This window comes from Tamandua tetradactyla, chromosome 12 (genome assembly GCF_023851605.1).
Source record: "Tamandua tetradactyla isolate mTamTet1 chromosome 12, mTamTet1.pri, whole genome shotgun sequence".
In the NCBI taxonomy this organism is placed as follows: Eukaryota; Metazoa; Chordata; class Mammalia; order Pilosa; family Myrmecophagidae; genus Tamandua; species Tamandua tetradactyla.
In genome coordinates, this window is record NC_135338.1 from 84,109,100 (window position 1) to 84,135,104 (window position 26,005).

Consider the following 26,005-nt stretch of genomic DNA (forward strand, 5'->3'; position numbering starts at 1 on the left):
GGGGAAGGACAAGAGCTAAGAGGAGGTTTAGATTTCCTATTTGATGAGGGTGTGTTTGTTGGTTTTCTTTTTCTCGGAAACAATGAAATTGTCTAAAATCGAGAATTTGATGGACTGTGGACTTTGGGCACTATACATGATGCCTGATGAATACAGGTGGCTGAAGAATGCACTGACTGAGAAGTAGATTGGCGAACGGTGGTGTATACTTATGAACAAAGGTTGTGCTGCTAAAAAAGGAACAAAGTTATGAGGCATGCACCAGTCTGAATGAACATGTGGGACATTTGGTGAGCCAAAATATACCAGAAACAAAAGAACAACAATGGTATGGTCACCTTTAGAAAATGCTTGTAAGAAAACAGGGGCATAGATTGTAAACTTTTTGAACAGACACATTAAGTCCAGAGTGGTGATTATTATTTCTGCTTTTTGAGATGCTGTTTTATATACAACCTGATATTTAGAGATAAGAACGAAGCCAATAAGGTTGGGGTTAAAGTAATTCAGAATACAGGGGTAAGGAAGACAGTGTCTGTATTTTAGAACCTCACGTACTCTTTAAGACCAAAAGAAAACAGGTTTATTTGGTCTGAAACTGAAATTTTCTGTAGTGCATAATCCAATTCAACCTATCTGTGTAGCTCATTTGAACAATTGAAACACAGGGAGCCCAGAAAAAGAATGAGGACCCTTAATCCTGAATAGATTATTGTAACACCTGGATATATCCTACAGTATATTAAGCAGATAATCAAAAGTATTGGCAGAGTCCCTTGAGGGTTGGGAAAAAGAATATGGAACTATTTAACATTACCATCAGGGAATCCTTTGATACAGTGTCAAACTTTAGGAACACCCAAATCAATAGGCCATGCCCTCAATCCTGAGGCTTACTTTTGTGAAGCTTATATAGGTAGCAGAGAAGCTTAGACTACCTATAGACATGCCTAAGAGTTACTTCTGGAGGGCCTCTGTTGTTGCTCAGATGTGGCCTCTTTCTCTCTAAGCCCAACTCTGCAAGTGAAGTCATTGCCCTCCCTCCCTATGTGGTACATGACATCCAGGGGTGAAAGTCTCCCTGGTGACATGGGAGATGACTCCCAGGGATGGATTCAGCTCTGGCACCATGGTATCAACAATTCCATCCTGACCAAAAGGGGGAAAAGTGGTTTAACTAATAAAGTATTAGTGGCTGAGAGAGTTTAGTAGAGTTGAGAGGCTACTCTCAAGGTTGCTCTTAAATGCAAACTTCAGGTAGACCTTTTGCCTATCATAACCTGCCAACCCCCAACCAGGACCATTCCAGCCCATCCTAAAGAACAGCTAGGACAATATATAAGATTCCACAAGGGTTTCATACACTAGAGTAACTGTCTAGAAACCTACAACCTGGGGTCCCTGGTCCAGATAAGTCCTGAAATCTAGAGGGCCCGGCTTCTCCAGAGCATCAAATAATTCCATCTCCCTACCACATAATAGTGATAGACCCTTCCAATATGAAAAATTTAGAATAGCCATGGCTCAAACACCCCTAAAGAAAGGATGGAAAGATCAAAGGTGATGGTGGAGTTATATAGTGAAGATAGGATTTAACAAATAAATGTAAATGCTGAGTCATTAAATTGGTATCTCTTTTAGTCTCCAGTATTTTGGAGCAGCTAGAAGTAAAAACCTAAAATAGTGGAATTATAACCCATGTCAAACTTTGAAATATGTTCTACAGCTAATTGTGGTGCTATACTTTGAAATTTATTACCTTTTTTGCATATATGTTATTTTTCACAAAAAAGTTGATTGTGATGATAAAAAAATATTTACGCCCTCTAGCCACCTATATTCTGGAGCAGCTAGATGGAAAAATCTGAGAGGATCCTATGGTAGCCCATACAAACTCTGGGATCTGTCCTGTAATTGCTTGTTTAAGAGTGCTTTGAAAACTATTATATTTTATTTCTTTGCTTTGTATATATGTTATACTATACAATGAAAAAGTTAAAAAAAAACACATCTAATTCTGTGTTATTCTATGCTTCTGATTGTATGAATCTAGAATATTTTCTCCTTACAACAACTATTCCTTTTCATTTTTCTGCATTTCTCTGGATTATTCACTTATTGTTCAGGGCATCTTGGAGACCATCTGTTGTAATCATCTCCCTGACACCTCCTGAATGGACTCAGGACCCATCATCCTCTCCCCACAGCACCTTATATATAGTTTTTTTATTGTACCTAAAAAAAATGTGTCAAAGTTCCTTGGCCACAAGACAACAAGATCTTCAAGGCAGGTGCACTGTCTTATTCACCTCTCCAACTCCAGTTTCTAGCACAGTGTTTGATAGATAACAGAATTTCAGTAAATTTTTGTGAAATAGACTAATTGATACTATTAATGTAATATCCTTGCCCTTTATCTTCTAGGGAAGTTCTTAGGATACTAGTGAAGATTTATGCATACATGCAGCTTTTGTATGTTGAAGTTGTAAAGCCTATTGTTGTCATTTTTTTTGTACCATAGAATCATAAAACAGGAAGTCACATACCCATAATATTCACATATGTGTTGCTGAAAATGTGTATAGTGGTGTGTTAAACTTCAATTTATTATGCCACAGCTGAATTATTCTGAGAGTGTAGGCAGAGTAATTGCTTGTTTGATGCAAATGAAGGGTCATGAAACTCATATATTAATTTTCCATTCTTGCCTTATTTTCACAGCTCTCTGATTTAGGTATTCTGAGTGAATAGTGTTTAATGTTTTCTTAATTTGAAGTGTTTATTTTTACAAGCTAATGTAATCTTTTTTCCACCCCTCTAGAATGTTTCAGACATTTAAGGAATGGTTCTGGCTGGAAAGATTCTGGCTTCCTCCAACAATGAAGTGGTCGGATCTTGATGATCATGATGGCTACGTCTTTGTAAAACCCTCTCATTTGTATGTGACAATTCCATATGCTTTTGGCTTGCTGATTATCAGACAAATCTTTGAAAAGTAAGTAATGTTTTAGTGTATTTTCTTATTCCCCTTTTTGCTCCAACTCTAAAAAAATACAATCTTAGACTTGGTGAGGTCCTTAAAGAATCTTCATTGAGAGGTTGACCCTAATGAACTTCAGATTCTTAGGGGGATCCCAGAGTATGTAAGGAGTTGATGAATTCATTTGCACCCTCTGTTAGTCTGGGTTACTTAGGGGAAAAAAGCTGGCAGAGATCTCTGTAAATATTATGAAATTTTATAAAATTGTCACAAATGTGGAGATGTGCAAGTCCAAAATCCATAGGGCAGGCTGCAAGCTGGGAATTATGATGAAGGTGTTTGACGAATTCCCAGGAGAAGCCAGCTGGCTAAGTACAGATGAAAATTCTCTCTTCTGACTGCTAAAATCACTTTTCCTTTTAAAACCTTCAACTGATTGGATGGAATGTCTCCATCGTTGAAGGTAATCTCCTCAGTTGATGTAGATGTAATAAGCTATACATGCAGCCAATTTCTAATGATTTAAGTCCACGAAATGTCCTCACCATAACAATTAAGCCAGTACTTGCTTGACCAAACAACTGGACACCATCACCTGGCCAAACTGACACATGAACCTAGCCATCACATGCACCAAACATTATCTAGGGGCTGAACAAGTAAAAATTAAAAACATGAATCTAATTGAGTGTTTGAGTTCCACAATTTATAAAATTGAGATCAAAAGAGGTTACAGAACACAGAGCTTATTAGTGTCAATGACAGTACTGGAACTCAGAGCTTTGAAGACTAGTTGAATTCACCCTCTGCTGTACCATACTGTCTGACAAAGCGTATGCATTCCCAGAAAAGCAGTGTCAAAGGAGTCTATGACTAAGGGATGGATTATCATTTTAGAATGCCTATAAAATAATAAAAATGTCTTACAAAAGACCAAACTGAATGTTTCTTTATTACAGTAGTTTATTTTAAAGGTTAATTTAAAGTTTTAATAAGCAGTTCTTCATTCAAAAGTATGAGGGAGTCAAAGAAAGAAATATTTGCATTCTCAGAAAAAACAAAATCTGATGAAGATAATTTTGTCCAGTACTAACTGTAATATAGATCATATGTTTATAACCATTTGCAGAGTCTTTATGTCAAGAATTTGTTCAACCAGTTCTGTTTCACATACTTTCAAGAAGATTTTTGTGCAAATAACAATTCCACTTGGGCCAAGAATATGCAATTGGTATTGGGAGGAAGAGAAAGCCCTGAATGTCTCTAAAGCCTAACTGCGATTGTATGACCGTTTTTCACTCAAATAGTTGGATTTGTCAAAGAATGCATAAATAAAGTAGAATTTTGCTGCTATACCTTCAAATTAGTAAATTAGTCTTTAGTACCCTGGAATACTCACTTTTCTGCCTTATGTCTGGCAATCTTTAAATTTGGCATCCAAGTCCCTTCCTTATTTGCATTGCAGATTTCCTACTTTGCCCTGCCTTTGTTACTGGTGGACAGCTCCATTTCATGCAGTTTGTTCAGGACAGTGAACAGGAAAATTCTTTTAATTTTCTGCAGTACAGCTGTGGAAGACTAACTTGTTATGTCTTGGTCTTGGCCTCTGCAACAACAATCAGGAGGCAATTCAATCTTCTTTTCATTCCTAGGATCATTCTTGCTTCTTAAGAGATTACGTATAGTTGCATTATCTTTCCTATCTCCTTGTGAATTCAATTCCCAATAAATTGCCTTAGCTTTTTTATATTCTGTGATGCTACAGAAAGCATGTATAGCCCCACTAATCTAATTTCTCTTTTAATGAAGTGAAAGGAAGGAAAATTTAATTTTGGAGATTATACTTTTTGAGATATAAATTTATATTTTCCCAGGGTTTCTATATCATTGATAGTAGATTAAAACTCATATAATAAAATATTACTGTTGGTGGTGCAATGGTAGCTCAGTGGCAGAATTCTCGCTTGCCATGCTGGAGACCCGGGTTCGTTTCCTGGAGCCTGCCCACGTAAAAATAAATATATATATATTTTTAAAAATTACTTTTGCCTGGCATGTGAATAGAAACTTATAACTTAAGTGGTATATAAAGTCATAAGTGGTATGTTCTCAGTCTGCTGGTGAGGAAATGAGAGGTATGGGACCTGATCAAACTCACACAGTTAGTAGGTAAGGACTTGAAACTATGTTTGACACCAGCCTCAAGGTTGTTGTTGTTATTGCTGTTTTCCTCCCCACTATACCAATATGTTTTGGACTTTCACAGTGGAATCCCTCAAATGGCAGAAGAGAACAGATGACTATCTCTTGAGGACATAGGAGACAGCTTAAAGGGATTATCATAAATGCAATTTTCTGAAGTATCTTAAAAATTCATGTAAATTGGAAGGTTTATACATATTCATGTGATTAAAAAATTTAGTAGAGAAGTTTTATATTTACAGAAAAATCATACACAAGATGTAAAGTTCCCATATTCCCCCTCACGCACAGTTTTCCCTTTGTTTAACACTTTGCACTGGTGTGGTACCATTGTTAGAATTAGCGAAACCATGGTATTATAATTATACTACTATCTATGTTCCACCATTTACATTAGGATTTACTGTTTCTGTAAAAAAGGCCTATGGTTGTTTTTGCTTAATTTTAATTCTAGTAATATATATACAAGTTCATGTTCCCTACTTCTAGCCATATTCAAGTATACAATTCAGTGATACCAACTAAATTCAAAATATTGTGCCACACAAAATAGGCCAGGAAAAAAGAGCAGCCATTGTATGGTCTCCTTTAGAAAATGCAGGGGCCTAGATTGTAAGCTCTTATAGTAATCACATTTAGCCTGGAGTTTTAATTATTATATCTGGATTTTGATATGATGTTTTGTATACTTATAACCTGGTATTTAGAGTTAAGAATAAAGCTAGTCAGGTCAGCATTGAGGCAATTCAGAATACAGGGGAGGGGAAGACATTGTCTATACTTTAGAAACTCATCTAATATTTGAGGCCAAAGGAAGAAACGTTTCTTTTGTCCAGAACCTAAATTTTCTGTAGCATGTAATTTAAGTCAGAATGTCTGGATAGTTCATTTACATGCTCTAAACACAGGGAGCCCAGCATAAGAATGAGGGCCTTTAATCCTATATAACTTAATATGATGCCTGAATAGATCCCAGAGTATATTAAGCAGATAATCAAAAAGTATTGGCTAAGTTCCTTGAGAGATGGGAAAAAAAAATATGAAACAATTAAACTTTACCACTAGGAAACCCCTAATATTGTGTCAAACATTAGGGACACCCAAATCGATATGGATTTGATCTTGAGGCCTGCTCTTGTGAAGCTTATATATATAGTGGAGAAGCTTAACCTACCTGTTGGTATGCCTAAGGGTTACTTCCAGAGAACCTCCTCTGTTGCTCAAATGTGACCTCTCTCTCTCTAAGCCCAACTCCATAAATGAAATCATTGCTTTCCCCCCTATGTGGGACCCGACATCCAGGGATGAAAGTCTTCTTGGCAGATGACTCCCAGGGATGAGCCTGACCCTGGCACCATGGGATCAACAATGCCATCCTGACCAAAAGGGGGAAAAGAAATGGAACAAATAGGGTATCAGTGGCTGAGAGAGTTCAGATAGAATTGAGAGGCTATTCTGGAGGTCACTCTTACACAAGCTTCAGTTCGACATTGCTACCTACCATAACTTGACAAACCCTCCATTCCAGCCAAATCTAAAGAACACCTAAAGCTTTATATAAGATTCTACAAAGATTCCATGTACTAGGGTAACTTTCCAGAAAACTACAACCTCCAGATGGGTCTCTGGACCAGATAAGTCCTGAAATGCAGAGGGGCCAGCCTCTTCAGAACATCAACTAGTTCCATCCCCCTTTCCCATATTATTGACAACCCCTTCCAACATGAAAAAGTTAGAATGGGTATAGCCCAAGTACCCCTAAAGAGTGGGAGAAAGATTAAAGGTGATGGTGGAGTTGTACAGAGAAAGTAGGGTTTAACAAATGAGTGTGACTGCTGAATCCTTATACTGATATTTCTTCTAGTCTCCAGTATCTTAGAGCAGCTAGAAGTAAAAACGTAAAATGGTAGAATTATAACCCATACCAAATTCTGAAATCTGTTCTACAACTGATTGTTGCAATGTGCTTTGAAGTTTTTTTTATATATATGTTATTTTTTACAAAAAAGAAAAAAAAAACTCTTCTAGCCACCAGTGTTTAGAGCAGCTACAAGGAAAAATCTGAAATAGTAGAATGTGTCCTGTAACAAACTCTGAAATCTGTTCTGTATCTACTTCTTGACATATACTTTGAAATCATTGCTTTTTCTTTTCTTTTCTTTGTATATATGTTATATTTAACAATAAAAAAGTTAAAAAAAAATGTTGTGCCATAATCACCACCATCCATGACCATAACTTTTTCATCACTCCAAACAGAAACTCTGTACCAATTAAGTATTAATTCTCCATTCCCTATCCCCACCCTGGCTCCTAGCATCCTGTATTCTAGTTTTTTATACCGTGATTTTGTTTATTCTAATTATTTCATCCTAATGAGGTCATTCACTATTTGTCGTTTTGTACCTGACTTATTTCACTGGAAATGATGTCTTCAGGGTTTATCCATATTGTTATATGTACCAGAATTTCATTCCTCTTTACAGCTAAATAATATTCCATTGTATGGATATACATTTTGCTTATCCATTCATCAGTTGATGGAAACTTGGGTTGCATCCATCTTTTGGTAATTGTGAATGATACCACTATAAACATTGGTGTGAAAATATCTGATCAAGTACCTGCTTTCAATTCTTTTGGATATATACCTAGAAGTAGGATTGCCAGGTCATATGGTAATTCTGTACTTAACTTTCTGAGGAATGACCAAACTGTTTTTCACAATGGCTGTACCAGTTTACATTCCCACCAACACTGAGCAATTGTTTCTATGTCTCCACATCCTTCTCTAACACTTTTTGCCATTTTTTTAATATAGCCATTCTAGTGGGTATGACATGCTGTCTCATTGTAGTTTTGATTTGCATTTCCCTAGTAGCTTATAATGTTGAAAATCTTTTCTTGTGCTTTTTTGGCCATTTGCATATCTTCTTGGGAGAAATGCCTAGTCAATCCCTTCTTCCATTTTTAAATTGAGTTCTTTGTCTTTTTGGTGCTGAGTGATAGGATTTCTTTATATACTATGAATATTAAACATTTGTTAGATATGTAGTATCTAAATATTTTCTCCCATTCTGTAGATTGTCTTTTCAAGTGTTTTTTATTAGAGAAGTTGTGGGTTTACATCACGTGTAGATTGTATTTTTACTTTCATGATAATGTCTGTTGATATGCAAAGGTTTTTAATTTTGATGAAATCCTATTAACCACTTTTTCTTTTGTAGTTCATTCTTCTGTTGTAAAATCTAAGAAAGATTCTGAAGATGTTTGCCTATGTTTCTTCTAGAACTTTTGTAGTTTGGATTCTTATATTTAGGTCTTTGAGCCATTTTGAGTGAATTTTTGTAAATAGTGTGAGGTAGAGGTCCACCTTCATTCTTTATTTTTTATAATTTTTAAATGAAAAATCTATTTTTTGTAACCAACTAAAGTGTATGACCATGATCCATTTAATTTTTTTCTTTTTCTTTTCTCTTTCATTGTGAACATTAACATACATTCATAAAAGCAATAAATTTCAAAGTACACCCAACAATTAGTTATGGAACATATTTCACAGTTTGGCATAGGTTACAGTTCCAGAATTTTAGATTTTTCCTTCTGGCTGCTCTAAGACTCTGGAGACTAAAATATCAATATAATGTTTCAGCAGTCATACTCATTTGTTAAATCCTATCTTCTCTGTTATGACTCCGCCTTCTCCTTTGGTCTTTTGCCCAGTCTTTAGGGGTATTTGGGCTTTGCCCATTCTAACTTGTTCAAGTTGGAAAGGGCTGTTGATAATATGGGACAGGGGATGGAGGTAGTTGATGTTCTGGAGAGGCTAGCCCCTCTGGGCTTCAAGACTTTTCTGACTTGGAACCCATCTGGAGATTGTAGATTTCTGGAAAGTAATCATAGTGTATGGAGGCTTTGTAGAATTCAGATAAAGCCCTAGTGTTCTTTAGGGTTGGCAGGGATGGTTTTGCAAGCCATGATAAATAGCAATATCTAGCTGAAGCTTTTAGCCTCCAGTGTAGCCCGTTAACTCTATTTGAACTGTCTCAGCCACTGATACCTTATTTGTTACAATTCTTTCCCCCATTTTGGCCAGGAACGTATTGTCAATCCCATGGTGCCAGGGCCAGGTTCATCTTTGGTAGTCATATCCCATGTTGTCAGAGAGACTTTCACCCCTGATATCATAGTCCACATAGAGACAAGGGTAATGATTTTACTTGCACAGTTGGGCTTAGAGAGAGAGAGGCCACATCTGAGCAACAAAAGAGGTCCGCTGGAAGTAAATCTTTAGATATAACTGTAGGTAGGCTTAGTTTTTCTGCTACATAAAAAGCTTCATAAGAGCAAGCCTCAAGATCAAGGGCTTGGCCTATTGACTTGGAGGTCCCTAATGTTTGAGACAGTATCAGGGGTTTCAACAATGGTAACATTTAAGAGTTCCATATTTTTCTCCTATCCCTCAAGGGACTTTGCAATACTTTTTAATTATCTGCTTAACATATTCTGGGATGTATCCGAGCATTATATCAAGCTATATGGAAGTATGAGCCCTCCTTCCCATTAATAAATGATCAATTTTAGATCATTTTCATTGCTCCCAAGAGAAAAATAACCAATAAACACAACCTCAGCAAATAGAAAATCCAAACCTTCTCTTAACTCTTGTCCTCTCCGCCCCCTGGTAATGCTTTGGTGCTGTGATGTCTTCCTGTTAAACATAGCCCATAGCATGCAATAGTATTTTCCCCCCTGTATCCTGATATTATAAACTCTGTTCAAGATTCATACCTTTGAAGTAGTTTAGGAAGAACTTATTTATGTTTGTAATGTTGTTTGTGGGTTATATAGTGTTGTAGTTTGCTAGCTGTCAGAATGTAATATGCCAGAAATGGAATGGCTTTTAAAAAGGAATTTAATGAGTTGCTAGTTTATAGCTCTAAGGCTGAGAAAATGCCCCAGTTAAAACAAGTTAGAAATGTTCAATCACAGGCATCCAGGGAAAGATACCTTTATTCAAGAAGGCCAATGAAGTTCAGACTTTCTCTCTCAAATGGAAGGGCACATGGTGAACATGGTCAGGGTTCCTCTCTCATCTGGAAGGACACATGGTGAGCACAGCATCATCTGCTAACTTCTTCTCCTGACTTCCTGTTTTATGAAGCTCCCCGGGAGACTTCTTTCTTCATCTCCAAAGGTCGCTGCCTGATGGACTCTGCTTTTTGTGGCTATGTCATTCTCCACTCTCTCAGAATCTCTCTTTCTCCAAAATGTTTCGTCTTTTATAGGACTTCAGAAACTAATCAAGACCCACACAGATGGGTGGAGACATGTTGTCACCTAATCCAGTTTAACAACCACTCTTGATTGGGTTGCAGCTTCAGGGAGATGATCTAATTACAGATTCAAACATACAGTAATGAATAGAGATTATTCTGCCTTTACAAAATGGGATTTTGATTAAAACATGGCTTTTCTAGGGAACATACATCCTTTCAAACCAGCACACATGGCTCTATACAACCCCTTTCAATCGTGTTCACCTTCAATATGGCAATATGACTTATACATCCACTAAGGAACTGCCTTCACTTCTATCCATTCCCTTACATTTAAGTTCAACCTCCTTAGCTAACTGTTATAGCTTCCATGTATCTCTAGGTTCCCTGTATTCTATATTATATGCCTCTGAGTTTACCTTTACTAAGGTCATAAAAGCAAAAACATACAGTTTCTATCCTTTTGTGTCCGACTTATTTCACTTAATATTATGCCCTCACGTCATTTCATCTTACAGCTGCATGATATTCTATTGTATGTATATACCACATTTTGTTTATTCACTCATCTGTTGATGGGCACTTGGGTTGTTGAATGGATTTTTCCCCTTAATTGTCTCCTCAGATAGGCCATTCCTTGTGTATAGAAACATTACTGGTTTTTGCACATTAATCTTATTTCCCACTACTTTGCTGAATTTCTGTTTGTTTGTTTGTTTGTTTATTTGCATGGACAGGCTCCAGAAATCAAACCCGGGTCTCTGGCATGACAGGCAAGAATTCTGCCACTGAGCCACTTCAATTTCTTCCATCTTTTTTTTGCCATTTGCTCTTTTATATGTTCAAAATCAGTTGCCCGGTCCTCTAGTTCAGTTATTCTTTCTTCTACCTCTTCAAATCTGCTGTTGTGTGTCTCTGGTATATTTTTTATTTGGTCTACAGCATCTTTAATCTCTGTGATAGCTGCTATTTTTCTATTTATTCCATCAAATTCCTCTTATGCTGTTCTAGTATCTTCTTGATTTCCTTTATGTCATTAGCCATTCCATTGATTTTATTTAGTAAAGTTATATGAACATCTTTGATTAGTTGTTCCAAAGTCTTTGTCTCCTCTAGTGTTTTAATTTAGTCATTAGGCTGGGCTGTATCTTTATGCATCTTGAAATGCTTAATGATCTTCTGTTGACTTCAAGGCATGTAAATATCATTATAAGTTTACTTTGGAAGTTGATTTCCTTCAGTAGTCTGAAGCTTTGTATTTGCAAAATCATGTGGCACAGGATGTGGGACACAACAGTGCAGTTGGTTGCAGCGTAGGTATAGGCATGGGTTGGGGATACGATGCTGGTGCCTGTGAGCCTGGGGTGTAGGATGCCAGGTTGTGGAGGTGTGGTGTAGGGGCTGTGTTGGAGTAAAGAAGCAGGATTCGGTGTGGGGGATACAGAGGTAGGGTACTGTGGAAGGCAGAGGGGTGGGGCTGACTGGATGCATGGTAGCTGATGAGCAGGCAGGATGTAGGTGGGCATATGGAACATGGAAGTCATAGGTATCAGAGTGTGGGGTAGATGGCACAGAGATCAGGGCACAAGGAAGGCAGGGCATGGGTATGTCCTTATGTAGGGGGAGAGGCCCAGGTGACCCAGAATGTAGATGTGTGAGTGTATAGGCATGGGGCACATGTTGCAGAGGTTGCAGGATGTAGGTCAGGGGTGAGTGATGTCAGATGGGTGGGGCCCTGGCACAGTTGTGCACGTGCAGGGGGGTTGAGGCAAGGGTGTATGTATGTGCAGGGGGAAGCTATGTAGCACAGATCTGCATGTGAGTACATGCCAGATATGGGAGCAGGGTGCTTGTGCCAGGGGTTGGAGCATGGTTGTACGCATGTGTGGGGCAGGGGGTTGGGGTATAGGGGTCAAGAGTTGGTGCATGGATGTGTGGGAACCCAGTGGGAAGGGTGTGGCTGTGGGCATGCATGGGTCTGTGAGGTGGGGCCCTGGTGTACACAGGTCTAGAGGGTGGGGCCCTGGGGTGTATATGCACAGAGCTCAGGGGCAGTGGGCTGGGGTTGCACTTGTGTGGGCTGGAGGTGGGTGGTGCCTGGATGTTCAGTTCAGTGCTTGCCCAGAGCTGGAGGGGCATGGCTGGGGTACGCAAGTGTGCATATCTTGGAGGACCTTACACTGATATACACATGCTCAGAGTTGGGGGGCGGGGTCAGGATGGGGTTGCACAACTATATAGGCTGGGGGTGGGTATGGCCCAGGTATGAAGTTGAATGCTTGCAGCCTGGATGTGCCCCCAACAGCCTCAGGGGGCAGGAAAAGGGAGGTGGGCGTTGAGGGGCTGGAAAGTGGAGCATGGGTCTCAGGAGGGGTAGGATGAGACAGTGTACTTGTATGGGCTGGGGCAGGCATACACGCACGTGGGGCTGGGATGCATGGGATGGTCAGGGCAGGGGCACTTGGAATGTGGTGGGGAGGCTGGTGATGGAGTTCAGGTGCATTGGGTATGGGGCAATCACAGAGCAGGTGTGGCACATGTGAGGATAGCATGTTCAAGGAACATGGCTTGGCTTATTTCCTAGTCCCTGTCTCTCTGTTCATGCACTCCTGGAGGTTCCAGCCTTCTGTTTTGAAAGGAGCGCATCAGGCTGTTTGCACTAGCTAGATTCTGGTTCTCTGTGTCTCAATTCTTCAGCTTTTGCAACCAAGCTTCCCTACGTGGGTGTAGAAGACCCTCCTAGGTCACTTACACCCTGGAATCGCTGTCCTAGTCACCTTCCTAAGCCTTCTCTAGCTCTTCCTTGGAGCATGGCTGAACTCGACCTATCCCATTCCACCATCTTCCTAGAACTCCTCTACAGTTTATATATGTTAATCCATTCTGCCAATCTTTATGTTCTAATTGATGAATTTAATTTATTTATTAATGTTCAAAGTTTTTACTGTAAAAGCAGTTCTTGGAAATTTATCATCTTATCCATTAGTTTTTATTTGTCAGATCTATATGTTCTTGTCCGTCTCTCTCTTTTTAATCCTTTAAGTTACCCTTACAAGTACTCCTCAGCTCTATGCCCTTCTCCAGATCTCCTCTCCTGTTTTCTTTTTTTTCAGCTAACAGGACTCCCTTTTACATTTATTGTAGAGCAGGACTAGTTCTCTCAGTCTTTTTTTGTCTTTAAAGATTTTAATCTCTTCCTCACTTATGAAGGATAACTTAGCTGGATCAAGAATTCTTGACTGGGAGCCTTTCTCATTCAGGATGTTAAGTCAATTGTACCACTGTCTTCTTTCCCTATGGTGCCTGTTGAGTAGTCTAAACTCCGTCTTATGTGTTTCCCCTTGTATGTAGTAGGTCGCTTTTCTTGTGCTTTCAGGACTTTTCTGTTTCTCTTCAATATTTGACAGTTTGATTAGTATGTATCTTGGAGTAGGCCTATTTAGATTTATTCTATTTGGGGTTCACTGGGCTTCTTTGATTTGTTTAGTTATATCTTTTATAAAGTTTGGAAAGATTTCTCTAATTCTGTTTCCAGCTAAGCTTCCCAACCCTTTAATCTTCTCTTTTCCTCTGGTACACTAATGATTCTTATATTTGTGTGCCTTTTGTTATCCATCATTTCTTAAGCTCTAGTTCCATTTTTTTCTGTCTTTCTTGCCATTTGTCCTTTTGTGTATTCTAGTTCACTTATTCTATCTTCTAGCTCACTTATTCTTCCTTCTGCTTCTTCAAATCTGCCATCATGTTTCTCTAGTATATTTCTAATTTGGTCTACTGTATCTTTTATCTCTGTGAGATCTGTCATTTTTCTATTTATCTTTCAAATTCTTCTTTATGCTCTCCTAGTGTCTTCCTGATATCCTTTATTTCTTTATACATATCCTTGAGTAGTTGTTCTGTATTCTGAGCCCCTTGGTGTTTTGATTTGGTTGTTTGGTGTGGCCATTTCTCTTGGATCTTCAGATGCTTTGAGCTTTTCTGTTTTGTTCAGGGCATTTGATTTTCTTCATAATGTTATTTTGCAAGTTGGTTTCTTTTCATTCGTCTAAAGTTTATTGACTTGGTTTTGTGTTGAAGATGACCTTTTGTACTTGGTTTGTCAACAATTTTCCACCATACAGGTGGGCTGCCTGGATTTCAAGTAGGGGGTATAATTCTACTTTAGGGTCTGCTAAAATCTAGGCAGGTATTTCAGTGGTAGAATGCCTACCTGCTATGCTGGGTTCGATTCTCAGCCCTTGAACCCCCAAAAGAATAAATAATTATAGTAAAATTAAATAAAATAAAAAACATATCTCAGCAGTAGTAGGTCCCAAAGTCAGAAGGAGATAGTCAAAGATACACTGGGAATGAACCCATGCTGATGCCCACAGAAAGGAGAGAAAACATTAAAAAAAAAAAAAAAGGAAAGAAAAAAAAATCAGAAATTAAGAAAATAAGATATTACTAAAATATAAATATTTAAAATAGATATAAGTAATAAATAATAAAAATTAGAAAAAATGTATTTAAAAAAATCCTAGGCAAATAGGGAGTTTGCCAGATTGCACTTGCCACTTCTACCAGCAGTTGGCGCTTTTGAGGCACCTTCTTCCCTCAGGCCCACCCTCTCCCTGCTGCTGCGACTTCCTGGGAAGATGGTGTGTTTGGTGGGGTGCTTCCTCTGGTGGGCAGCAGTGGGATGGGGAGCTGATTGTAGCACCAGGGGGAGAAGGTGATCTGTAGCACCCGGCGCCCTGTGGACCTGCCATGCTCCCAGCTCCTGGGTCACGGCTTTTTGCAGTGGACAGCTGAGCATGCCACCAAGCTCCCACAGGCGCTGCTAGCTGCATTGCTGCTCAGGGAACTTTCCCCACCCAGCAGCTTGGGCAGGCTGGAGCATAGAGACCGTCAGTTCCCTCAGATCCACATTTAAATGCATGCTGTCACCCATGCCACTCCACATGACTCTTTGGAGGTCATGGCTGATCACACCCACCCTGTTCTCCCTGTCTTGATTTCCCCACCTCTCTCCTCCCTATGAAATATTGAAGACCTTCTTTGGTCACTTACCTCGTGGGACTGCAGTCTTGCTCATTTTCCTCCATCCCTTATCTTGTCCTATGGAGCAGGGTGAATCTAGTCTACCCTACTCTGCCATCTTCCCAGAAATCTCCAGTTGTTTTTGTTTGTTTGTCTTGTAATCTGTTGTGAACACTGTACACTGTAATATTTTAGTGTTAACTCTGATTTTTAGTTCCTGAGCTGTCTGTTCTATTAGTTCTTATCTAGCTAATGATATAACATATTTCCTTGTTGATCAGGAGCTAACAAAAGCAAATATACCAACACTCCCACCTACCCCTGCACCCCCACATGCACACACACAAACCACCTTTCATAGTCTTTGCAAATTAACTCTGTTTTGGCTGATGTTCTCCAGCAGAGTTTAGCCATCCTATCAAGAAGATTATCCTGAGGGAATGTGAAATGCAGAGTTCTCTCTGTCTTTTCTGAGCCTGCATCTTGTCCTGGGCTTGTTCTTGCTCGTGGCCTTAAGGAATACTCCTGTTTATAGAATATCCCCTCTACTTCCTATGAAATAGGCTTTCTCCCTTGATGGGTGCTATAGTGTTTGACTACAAGCAGGTAATTCTTCGCCCCAGGTTGCTTTCACTTAGTTCCTTTTTTTTTTTTTTTTTACAGGGGCAGGCACTGGGAATCGAAACCAGGTCCTTGGGCTTGGCAGGCAAGCATTCTTACCTGCTGAGCCACCATGGCCCACCCACACTTAATTCCATTTTATACTGCTTTAGTTTTCTACAAGCTGCTTCTTCCTGCAAGATTTTCTGGGAGGGTGAGCCAGAGAGGAGTGTCCTGATTCAGTCTTTTATGCTGCTACTCATTGGATTGGTTCTGATATAAAGGCACTGTAGTATGTGCACAGGAAGACTTCTGTTCCCTCTGGAATAGTCCAGGGACCCATAATGGGAGTGCAGGCTGGCTTCATACCATGCCAGGAAAGGGACTTAGGAGGGGCCAGCAAAGGTGACACGAGCTTTTCCTGCCATTTTAAAAACTGTATTTCCTTGATTCAGCACTGCGTCATTTATGTAACCCTTTAACTTTTTTCTGGAGTTCAGAGGAAGATGGCTTTGCCAGTTTTTGCTAGTTGTTCAAAGATTTTGTAGGAAACAGTACCCTGTACACCTCAGGCTGTCATCTTGATTGACTGGAAGACTGCATGTGATTTTTTCCATCATTAGCATATTTTCTGCAAAATCCCCATGTAAAACTATTACTCTAAATCACTCTGTCATGTTTACCTTTTGGTTTCACATCTCTTTTGCACATGGTCTGTGCCCACGTGTTAGGGTGCCTGGTCTGAGAACTGAAGTCCTTCCCTATACTATGTTTCAGTATTTCCTATTTATTACAAGAAAGCTTCATTGTTTTGCCCTAGATTGTATTTATGTAATACCTTTTCATTTTGCAGAGTGACCAGGAATTGTGATTTAATTGGCTCCTCTTTGTTGTTTTGTACTAGCCAGGAGCTATTTAAGATTAGGAATTCATTCAAAGCAAACCAAAGGGATATCTACAAATTACAAATGATGTCATTAAATTCCCAGTTTCTCTTGATTAAGTCTCTTCTGCTGCCACCTAGAGATTTGGAATCAAACATTGTTATCTGTAAAACAGGTATTTTAATCCGTCTTGTAACATTTAATAGTTCCGCTTCCATTAGAGTGGCTTATGCATGGTTTTATGACTTGGGATAAAATGGAGAATTGTTTAAACACTGCCCTTTACATTGTTTTGAAACATACGGGGAAAAATAATGTGTATATATTTAGTCATTTTTCCTTTACATTATTTTTAACTTACTGAATTATATACGTATAAACAAATATACAATATCATAATGAATTATTACAAATCTAACACACATATATAACCAGAATACTGATTAAGTTACAAAAAATATTAACTGGACCCCTGAGGAATCCCATATGGTTTGACTAATAGTACTGCTCTTTATATTTTATTGCATGTTCTTATTAACATATAAATGCATTTCTATTATATATTAAATTCATTTACCTTGGATTGCTCAGTCAGAGGTATACATATTCTGCCTTATTATATAACACCAAATAGTTTTTCAATGGGATTAAACCAATGCATACTCCTACTAGAAGGGCATCATAGTTGTGGATGCTCTATATCCTTGTCAACGTTTAATATTTTCCATCATTTTGTTCATATATTATTTTCTTGATTTCTGTTTGTTTTTTGTCCATGTTTTCTTTTAACTTTGGACATTGTTGAGATTCTTGTTTTAAGTTTTTGTCTAGTAAGTAAAATGCTGAGATTTATCAGGGATGGTTTCTCTCACTTTATTTCTTCCTTTGAAGTAGCAATCTTGTTTCTTTGAATACTTTGTGATTATTTTTTGAAATCTATACATTAGAATATTTTAATTTGCTAAATGTAGAATTCAGGTTCTCTGTCTTCAGCAAGTTTGTTTTATTTTTTTACTTGTTAAAGGTGGTATTAGTATATTTATTAAGTGATTTTTCCAACCTATTTATGCAGACTGTATTCCTAAATGTAGTAATCACTGAAGTCTGTATTTCAGCTAGTGTGATGACAGAGATTCCTTGAATGTAAGAAGCTAAAACAATAACGATAACAAAATATGCCTTTTGCAAGTTTTGCAGATTAGCCCTAGCTGATTTTCTCCTTTTGAGTCTGTTAAGCCTTCCTTGTAGAGCAAATTTCAGTGGGGAAACTTGTAACATTTCAGTATAACATTAGATGTCTGATCTGTAAGAATTTTATAGATATCATTTATTAGATTGATAAGTTGTTTTATTCTGTCCTTCTGGAAATCTTATTATAAATGATGTTGAATTTTATATGTCCATTTTAAGTTTAAATTATGATTATTTTATTTATGCCATCCATATGGAAACACCTGCAAATTTAATACAAATATAGTAATGTCCAAGGTGTTTTATTATTGTAATCTGGTCAATGTATTAGCCTAATCCAAAGTACTGAATGAATTTCATAGATGAATTAATCTTGAATTTTTACATATATGCAGAACTTCTTTAATTTTATCATACATTTTTAAATATGTATAATTTTTATAAACTGTCCAAGTATAAGCATATATTTCAGTATGTTTAAAGAAAAAGATTAGGGAGTAATGCCCCTTCCAAGAAAAGCAAGAGTGGATGGATAAAATGATAAGGAATAAGGATTAGATCATTTGAAGGAGGCTCATGATCATATTTAGGATTTAGGCTTTGAGTTTAAGATTTCCTTTTCTAGTTTTAGTTTTTGTTTGTTTGGTTCAGAATAGCAGTTGCTGGCTAGTTCATCCAGATTCTTCTGTGCATTCTTTTATGTCTCCGAAGTGTAATTTGAAGGGGATCTAAGTTACTCAAATTTAGATACCTGTGGAATAAACCTCTCTCAAAGTAAAATAGGGTCCCAGAAGAGTCCAAGGCAGGAGTGGAGGTGGTAAAATCAGTAAATAGCCTTTTTATTTTACCAATTATACAATTAATAGATTCCTCACCTCTTCCACTTAGCAATATAAGTGACGATGGCATAGTATTTCTGTCATTGCTCCATAGAGAAGAGTTGGTGAAATCACCATTACAAGGAGCTAAAAAAGGATCGTTATGATCTTTCCTAATTGGAAATAATCTCAAAATGTGCACATTAGACTTATATATTATCTGAAACCTGAATTACTCCAGACATTTTGTTCTATCATATAAAACCGTCTGATAAAATGCTGTTCACAGAGCTTCTGAATCCTTAGGAACTGGAAATCATTTTAGGCTGTTGTTTCTATTTGGGAGAATTACTCAAGTTTAACATGCTAAGATCTACCTAGGGCTCCCTTCTTTTATTCCCAAACAGAATATTGTAAAAAGGGAGGGGCATCTTGGATTTCTAGGCTTTTGGATCCCAGGAAACTGATGTGGTCAGTGTCTTGATGCAAAGCACAGTTCTGCTATAGTAGCAAACCTTAAGCAGCTCATTCTTCTGGTAATTAACCTAATTTTAAACCATGTACATGGGAGTAGAAGTTCACCCATATTTTTTCATCCTTTTAACTTTCATATTTCATTTTAGTTACAGCTTCCATGTAACAACTTTTTCCATCCTTTTACTTTCAATCTATTTATATCCTTGTGTCTAAGATGAGCCTCTTGTAGGGGGCAGCATATAAATGGATCATATTTTTTAATCCATTCTGTCAATCTACATATTTGAATTGATGAATTAAGTCCACTGACAAAGTTATTACTGTAAAGACATATCTTGAATTACCATCTTATCCTTTGATTTTTATTTGTCAGATCTATATATTCTTTTCTGTCTCTCGCTTTTTATCCTTTAAGTTAACCTTACTGATACTCTTCAATTCTGTGTACTCCTCCAGACCTCCCTCTCCTGTCTTTTTTTTTTTTTTTTTTTAATCAGCTGATAGGACCCTCTTTAGTATTTCTTGTAGGGTCTGTCTTTTGTTAACAAATTCTCTTAACGTTTGTCTGTGAAAATTTTAATCTCTCCCTCACTTTTGAAGGACAACTCTGCTGAATAAAGAATTTTTCGCTCGAAGTCTTTCTCTTTCAGAATCTTAAATATATCATACCACTGCCTTCTTACCTCCACAGTGCTGTTGAGAAGTTGGAACTTAGACTTTTGTGGCTTTTCTTGTATGTGGTGAATCACTTTTCTCTTGCTGCTTCTAGGACTTTCTGCTTCTCCTCAGTATTTGAAAGTCTGATTAGTATGCGTGTTGGAGTGGGTATATATTTGAATTTATTGTATTTTGGGTTTGTTGGGCATCTTGATTTGGATATTTATATCTTTCATAAGGGTTGGGAAGTTTTCCCCCATTATCTGCTCAATTAATCTTTATAGGCCTTAATTCTTCTCTTCTCCTTCTGGGACACAGATGATTCTATTTGTGTGCTTCATGTTGTCTATCATTTCCCTGAGATCCAATCTCAAATTTTCCATCTTTTTTGTCATTGGTACTTTTGTGTACTCAGATGCTCTTATCCTGTCCTCTGATTCACTAATTCTTTTTTCTGCCTCTTAAAATCTGCTGTTGTATAGCTCTACTATATTTTTAATGTGGTCTACTGTAACTTTCATCTATGTGAGATCTGATATTTTTCTCTCCCTTCTTTCTAATTCTTCTTTATGCTCTTCCATTGTCTTCTTGATAACCTTTTATGTTATTAGCCAACCATTAAATTTATTTAGGAGATTTGTATGAATGTCTTTGATTAGTTATTCCAGATTTGGTGTCTCCTCCAGTGTTTACAATTTGGTCTTGGCTGGGCCATATTTCCCTGCATCTTTATGTGCTTTGTGATTTTCTCTTGGCTTCAGGGCATTTGATTATCTTGATAAGGTTATTTTGAAAGTTGATTTCCCTCACTCATCTAAGGTTTTGTTTTTGCTTGGGTTTGCACTGAAGGTCTCCTTTTGCTCTTCGTTTGTCAGTAATTCCCTGCCAAACCAAGGCCCAGATCTCATGCAGTAGCTGCAAGTGTACTTGAAGATCTGTTGGGAGCTAGGCAATTAGGGAATTTGCCAAAATGCATTTTTCATGTCTTCCCAGAACGTGGCGACTTGTCTCCTCTTCCCCGCTGACCCACCTAACCCCAACTGCAGCAGCCAGCTGAGCAGGATGGCAACCTACTGCCATTCCACCCAAGGCTGTTGGTCTCTTCATGCTGAAAACAGCTCACTTTAGGCTGGGCAGTGTGTATCTGGACAGAGAATCTGCTTGTGGGCCTGATGAGTCTGGTGGTCACCAGGCTCCCACTTGAGATGACCTTGGGCTGTGGGACTGATTATTTCAACTGCCCCTGCACTCAGCCAACCCAGGAAAGCCTGGCAGTGCTGCACAGCTCCGTCGCTTCCTCATCTGTGCCTCTCCACCTCTGTGCTCCTGAGGGTTTCCTATTTCATTTTAATAAAATGAAAGTTTAGAACAGTTGATCTCTAAGGCCTCTTCAGAAACTAAGATCTATGATTTTCCATCTCTTTTCAGTTGTTTGTCAAATATTTATTGTGTCTCTTCTCTTCTTTTTCAAAATAATTTTCATAGATGCCTATTCATATTTATTTACACTTGTATTATATAAGGTGATCAAATTTGCTGATTTATCTGAACAAGAATGATAAAGCGATGCTGGAGAGCCCCAAAAGTTCTTAGCAAGACTGAGACCTCAACCAAGGACTTGTATTGTGAGGTTTCTCGAGTCACTTGAAAGAAAGAATTCGGTGTGTACAACCAAAAATTTAATAAGCTGTATGCTGGACAGCCCCAAGAGTGTTAAGCTTGATGCCCAAGAGCCCCGGGAGTTCTCAGAGAAGTCAAGACCTTGACCAGGGGCTAATACCACCAATGCTCATGACTCAGCCACAGGAAAGAATTCAAGGACTAGTCAGTATGTACAGCCAAAGAAGCCAAGGACTAGTCAGTGTAGACAGCTAAACGTTTAATGTGTAGCAAAAGTACACGCTGAAAGGGGATGAGCATGGGCATTATTGAAAGGAGGAGAAACCCATTGAGGTGGGGATTCTTGCATTATAAGGTCTTGGAGAGGTCTTTGCCCCTCTGATTATGTAAAAAAAGGGATTGATGAGCTGCACTTTTCATTGGTTCTTTTTCAGCGCCGACTTGAGGGAAGGCTAGGTGTGCACCTTCCAAAAGGAACTTACTGTTCTGGGTTTTAGGGTCACTTCCTCCTCTCTCCTTCCCTCTAACAGCCTCAAAGTGAAGTAGAAAACTGTATTTATATGCTTCTTCTATTCTATAAGAATGTTATCTTTTATTCTTGGAGCCTGAACATGCTAATAAAGAGGATAATATTTCTCTTTCTTGCTTAATTTAATTTTTTAAATATAGATGTATACCTCATATCAGAAAGTATATATATACCTATCTGTACACTTATCTCTCATATGACCTCTAGAGAGGAAGGTTATACTTAATTTGGCTTTGAGATTGGTGGTATTTCTTTGAGGCATGAATCTTCTTTGATTCAATTTTGTTCTGCTTTTTAATTTTTTGTAATCTATTCATTTCTAACATTTCAAGTGATTTCAGTCAATGAATGTGATTGAAACCACTACCATCACTATTACATTAAATCATTTTGTACTTGTGTTATGTTAAGTAAAAACAAGATGTTTTGAATTAGTTAATTTGGGTCCAGGTGGAGGTCAGGTGTGACACCAAGGCCATAACGCATGGGAAAAGAGTTTGTTACTCCCAAGTCCCAGAAGGTGGGGGGTGGGGAGGTGGAGATGAAGAGTTGATCAGAAGCGTGATCAGCTCATGGTGCTCAAGCAGCAGGTGGGAATCACGTGGGAAGAGTGAGAGGGACCTGTGGGTTTGTGTCTTTATTGTGGTCCAGAGGTGGAGGTTAGTAGATTTCCTGTGGGAGTCAAAGACAGGTTAGTTTAAATAAGCAAACATGAGAAAAGGGAAAGGAATTAGGTATCTGAGGGTGGTGGGAATGATGAGTTTATCATTTGGGACTAACCATGTGTTTTGGGTAAGCTGTGTGGGTGATGTGGGTTTGAGCTCTGGGTGGATTTATGCCCCAGGGCTGGAAAGCAGCTTACTCACTGGTCTAAAGGATAGGGTTGCGGCAAGTAGCTTCACCAAAGTAAGATGGATGCCAAAGCAGCACACAAAAAATTGATAGTTTTAACACATTGGTTGTTTTCTCTAATAGTTTTTCAAATAGTATGTTGAATAAATGAATTTACTCAATTATATTTTCCAAAACCCTGTCTGTCAAATTTATTTTTTGAGACATTTCATTTAAAACATATCTTAGTTTTTGTTTGTTTGGACTTCTTATGCAAAGGGGAATTAATTCATCATATTTCTCAGATTTTAGCACGCTGTCTTTGGTCTGAATAAGACCTCATTTGATTTGATAGATTTGAATCCATTTTTTCAGTAATTACCTTTTACCACCATTCCCTTTTCCCTTCCCTCTCAACTGTATTTTAATGTATTTCATAGCCTTTTATTTGTATAACTGAATAAACCATGTGTTTCATATGTATGAATTGTTAGTTGAAACAAATGGTATGGTGCTAAAATCTCATTCTGTTTCTTCCTTTTTAAAAAAATTCAGTGTATATTGTTTTAATCTTTAACTCTTTTTATTGTATAGTATAACATATATGCAAAGCAAAGAAATAAAAAAGCAGTAGTTTTCAAAGCATTCTTTAACAGGTAATTACAGGACAGATCCCAGAATTTGTCATGGGCTACTATATGATCCTCTCAGATTTTTTCATCTAGCTGCTCCAGAATATAGGAGGCTGGAGGGCTTAAATATTTTTTTATCATCACAATTGACTTTTTTTCCTTCTTTTTTTGTGAAAAATAACATATATACAAAAAAGTTATAAATTTCAAAGCACAGCACCACAATTAGTTACAGAATATATTTCAAAGTTGACATAGGTTACAATTTCACAATTTTAGGTTTTAACATCTAGCTGCTCTAAAATACTGGAGACTAAAAGAGATATCAATTTAATGATTCAGAATTCATATTCATTTATTAAATCCTATCTTCTCTGTATAACTCTACCATCACCTTTGATTTTTCCATCCCTCTCTTTAGGGGTGTTTGACCTATGGCCAGTCTAAATTTTTCATATCGGAAGGGTCAGTCACTAATATGAGGTAAGGAGATGGAACTATCTGATGTTCTGGAGAAGCCAGGCCTTCTAGGTTTCAGGACTTATCTGGATCAGGGTCCCATCTGGAGATTGTAGGTTTCTGGAAAGTTACTCTAGTGCATGGAACCCTTGTGGAATCTTATGTATTGCCCTAGGTGTTCTTTAGGATCGACTGGAATGGTCCTGGTTGGGGGTTGGCAGGTTATGATAGGTAGCAAGTTCTAACTGAAGCTTGTGTAAAATTCACTCTATTTTGATTATGACATTGCTTTGTTTACATTTTGTGCATAACTAATTTATTTTTATATGTCACTGAAATATATGAGCCATTTCCATGGAAGCTTAGTCCATCTGGAAGTTAGATTGGCTTATACATTTTATCAGATTATTTAGGAAAATTTTTATTCAGGTCCCTTGGATATAGGAAAATGAATCAAAGGGCTAAATGTCCATAACTGAAATTTCTAGTAAATAACTAAACACAGCAGTACTTCTGAGTAAGTGTTAAATAGGCTGACCTGGCTCAAGATAGAGCTTTTATCATAACTGAAGGAAGAATAGGAACATATCATGCTTTCAAAAGATCAGTTATAGTGAGGGATGATTTACATATAATAAAGTTCATTCAAAATTTGATGAGTTGTGACAGATGTATACAGTCTTGTAAATGTTACCACAATTATGACATAGAAGGTTTCTGTTCACTGAAAAGCTCCCTCATACCTCTTTGCAGTTAATCCTCTCCCTACCCTCTTGTGCCTAGCAATCACTGATCCATTTTTTATCACAATGATTTTGTCTTTTCTAGGATTTTCTGCAAATGGAATCACAGAGATTATAGTCTTTTATGTCTGACTTCTTTCATTTAGCATAATACTTTTAAGATTTTTTTATATTTATATATATATCAGTGGCTTGTTCCTTGTTATTGCTGAATCATCTCCCAATGTATGGATATACCACAATTTGCTTATCCTTTAACCAGTTGATAGATAGCTGTATTTACAGTTTTCAGCTACCATGAAAAAAGCTGATATGGACATTTGAGAACAGCAATTTTTTTTTATGTCTCTTGGTAAATTTCTAAAATTAATGGTGCAATTCAAATTATACCATTAATATCTATTTATATAATGAAATAGTATTCCACAATAAAAATGAACTATGGGTACATACTTTGACATGGACAAGCTTCAAAAGCATTATACTCAGTGAAAGAGGCCAGCCACAAGATGCCATGTATTTTATTATTCTGTTTATATGAAATATCCACAAAAGGCAAAGTTATAAGGACTGAAAGTGGATTAATCTTTGCCTGGGACAGGGGCAGGGAGAGAATAGAAACTAAAAGTAAGTATGCATATGAGATCATATTGAGATGATGAAAATGTTGTAAAACTGATTCAGGGTGATGATTTGTACAACTCAGTAAATGTACTTTAGAAATTATTGAAGTATATACTTGAAAAAGGTGAATTATATGATATGCAAAAGTGCCCCAATAAATTCATTTTTTTTTAACATAGACATTGTTTATTGTTAATAAAATGAAAAGGCAAACCAGAGACTGGGTGAAATATTTGCAAGGCAAAAATATGATGAAAAATTTAAATTCAGAATATATAAAGAACTCTTATAACTCAATAATAAAAAGAAAATAGCTTGATGTGCTAGTTTGAAAGGATTTTGTGTCCTCGAAACGCCATGTTTTAATCCTGATCCGATCTTTTGGAGGCAGCCATTTGTGGGTTTTTTTGTGTGTTTGTTTGTTTGTTTGTTTTTTGGAATGGGCAGACTCTGGAAA

At 37.6% G+C, this 26,005-nt stretch overlaps 1 protein-coding gene across 5 annotated transcripts in view; it reads left to right on the forward strand.

Moving 5' to 3' along the window:
- Positions 1 to 26,005, forward strand: part of CERS3 (ceramide synthase 3) — a 167,362-nt gene that overhangs the window by 44,252 nt on the left and 97,105 nt on the right. For all 5 annotated transcript variants that reach the window (XM_077124033.1, XM_077124029.1, XM_077124032.1 and 2 more), the window contains one exon: positions 2,822 to 2,995. In XM_077124033.1, the coding sequence (XP_076980148.1) occupies positions 2,822 to 2,995 (174 nt within the window). The remainder of the gene's footprint in view (positions 1 to 2,821; positions 2,996 to 26,005) is intronic.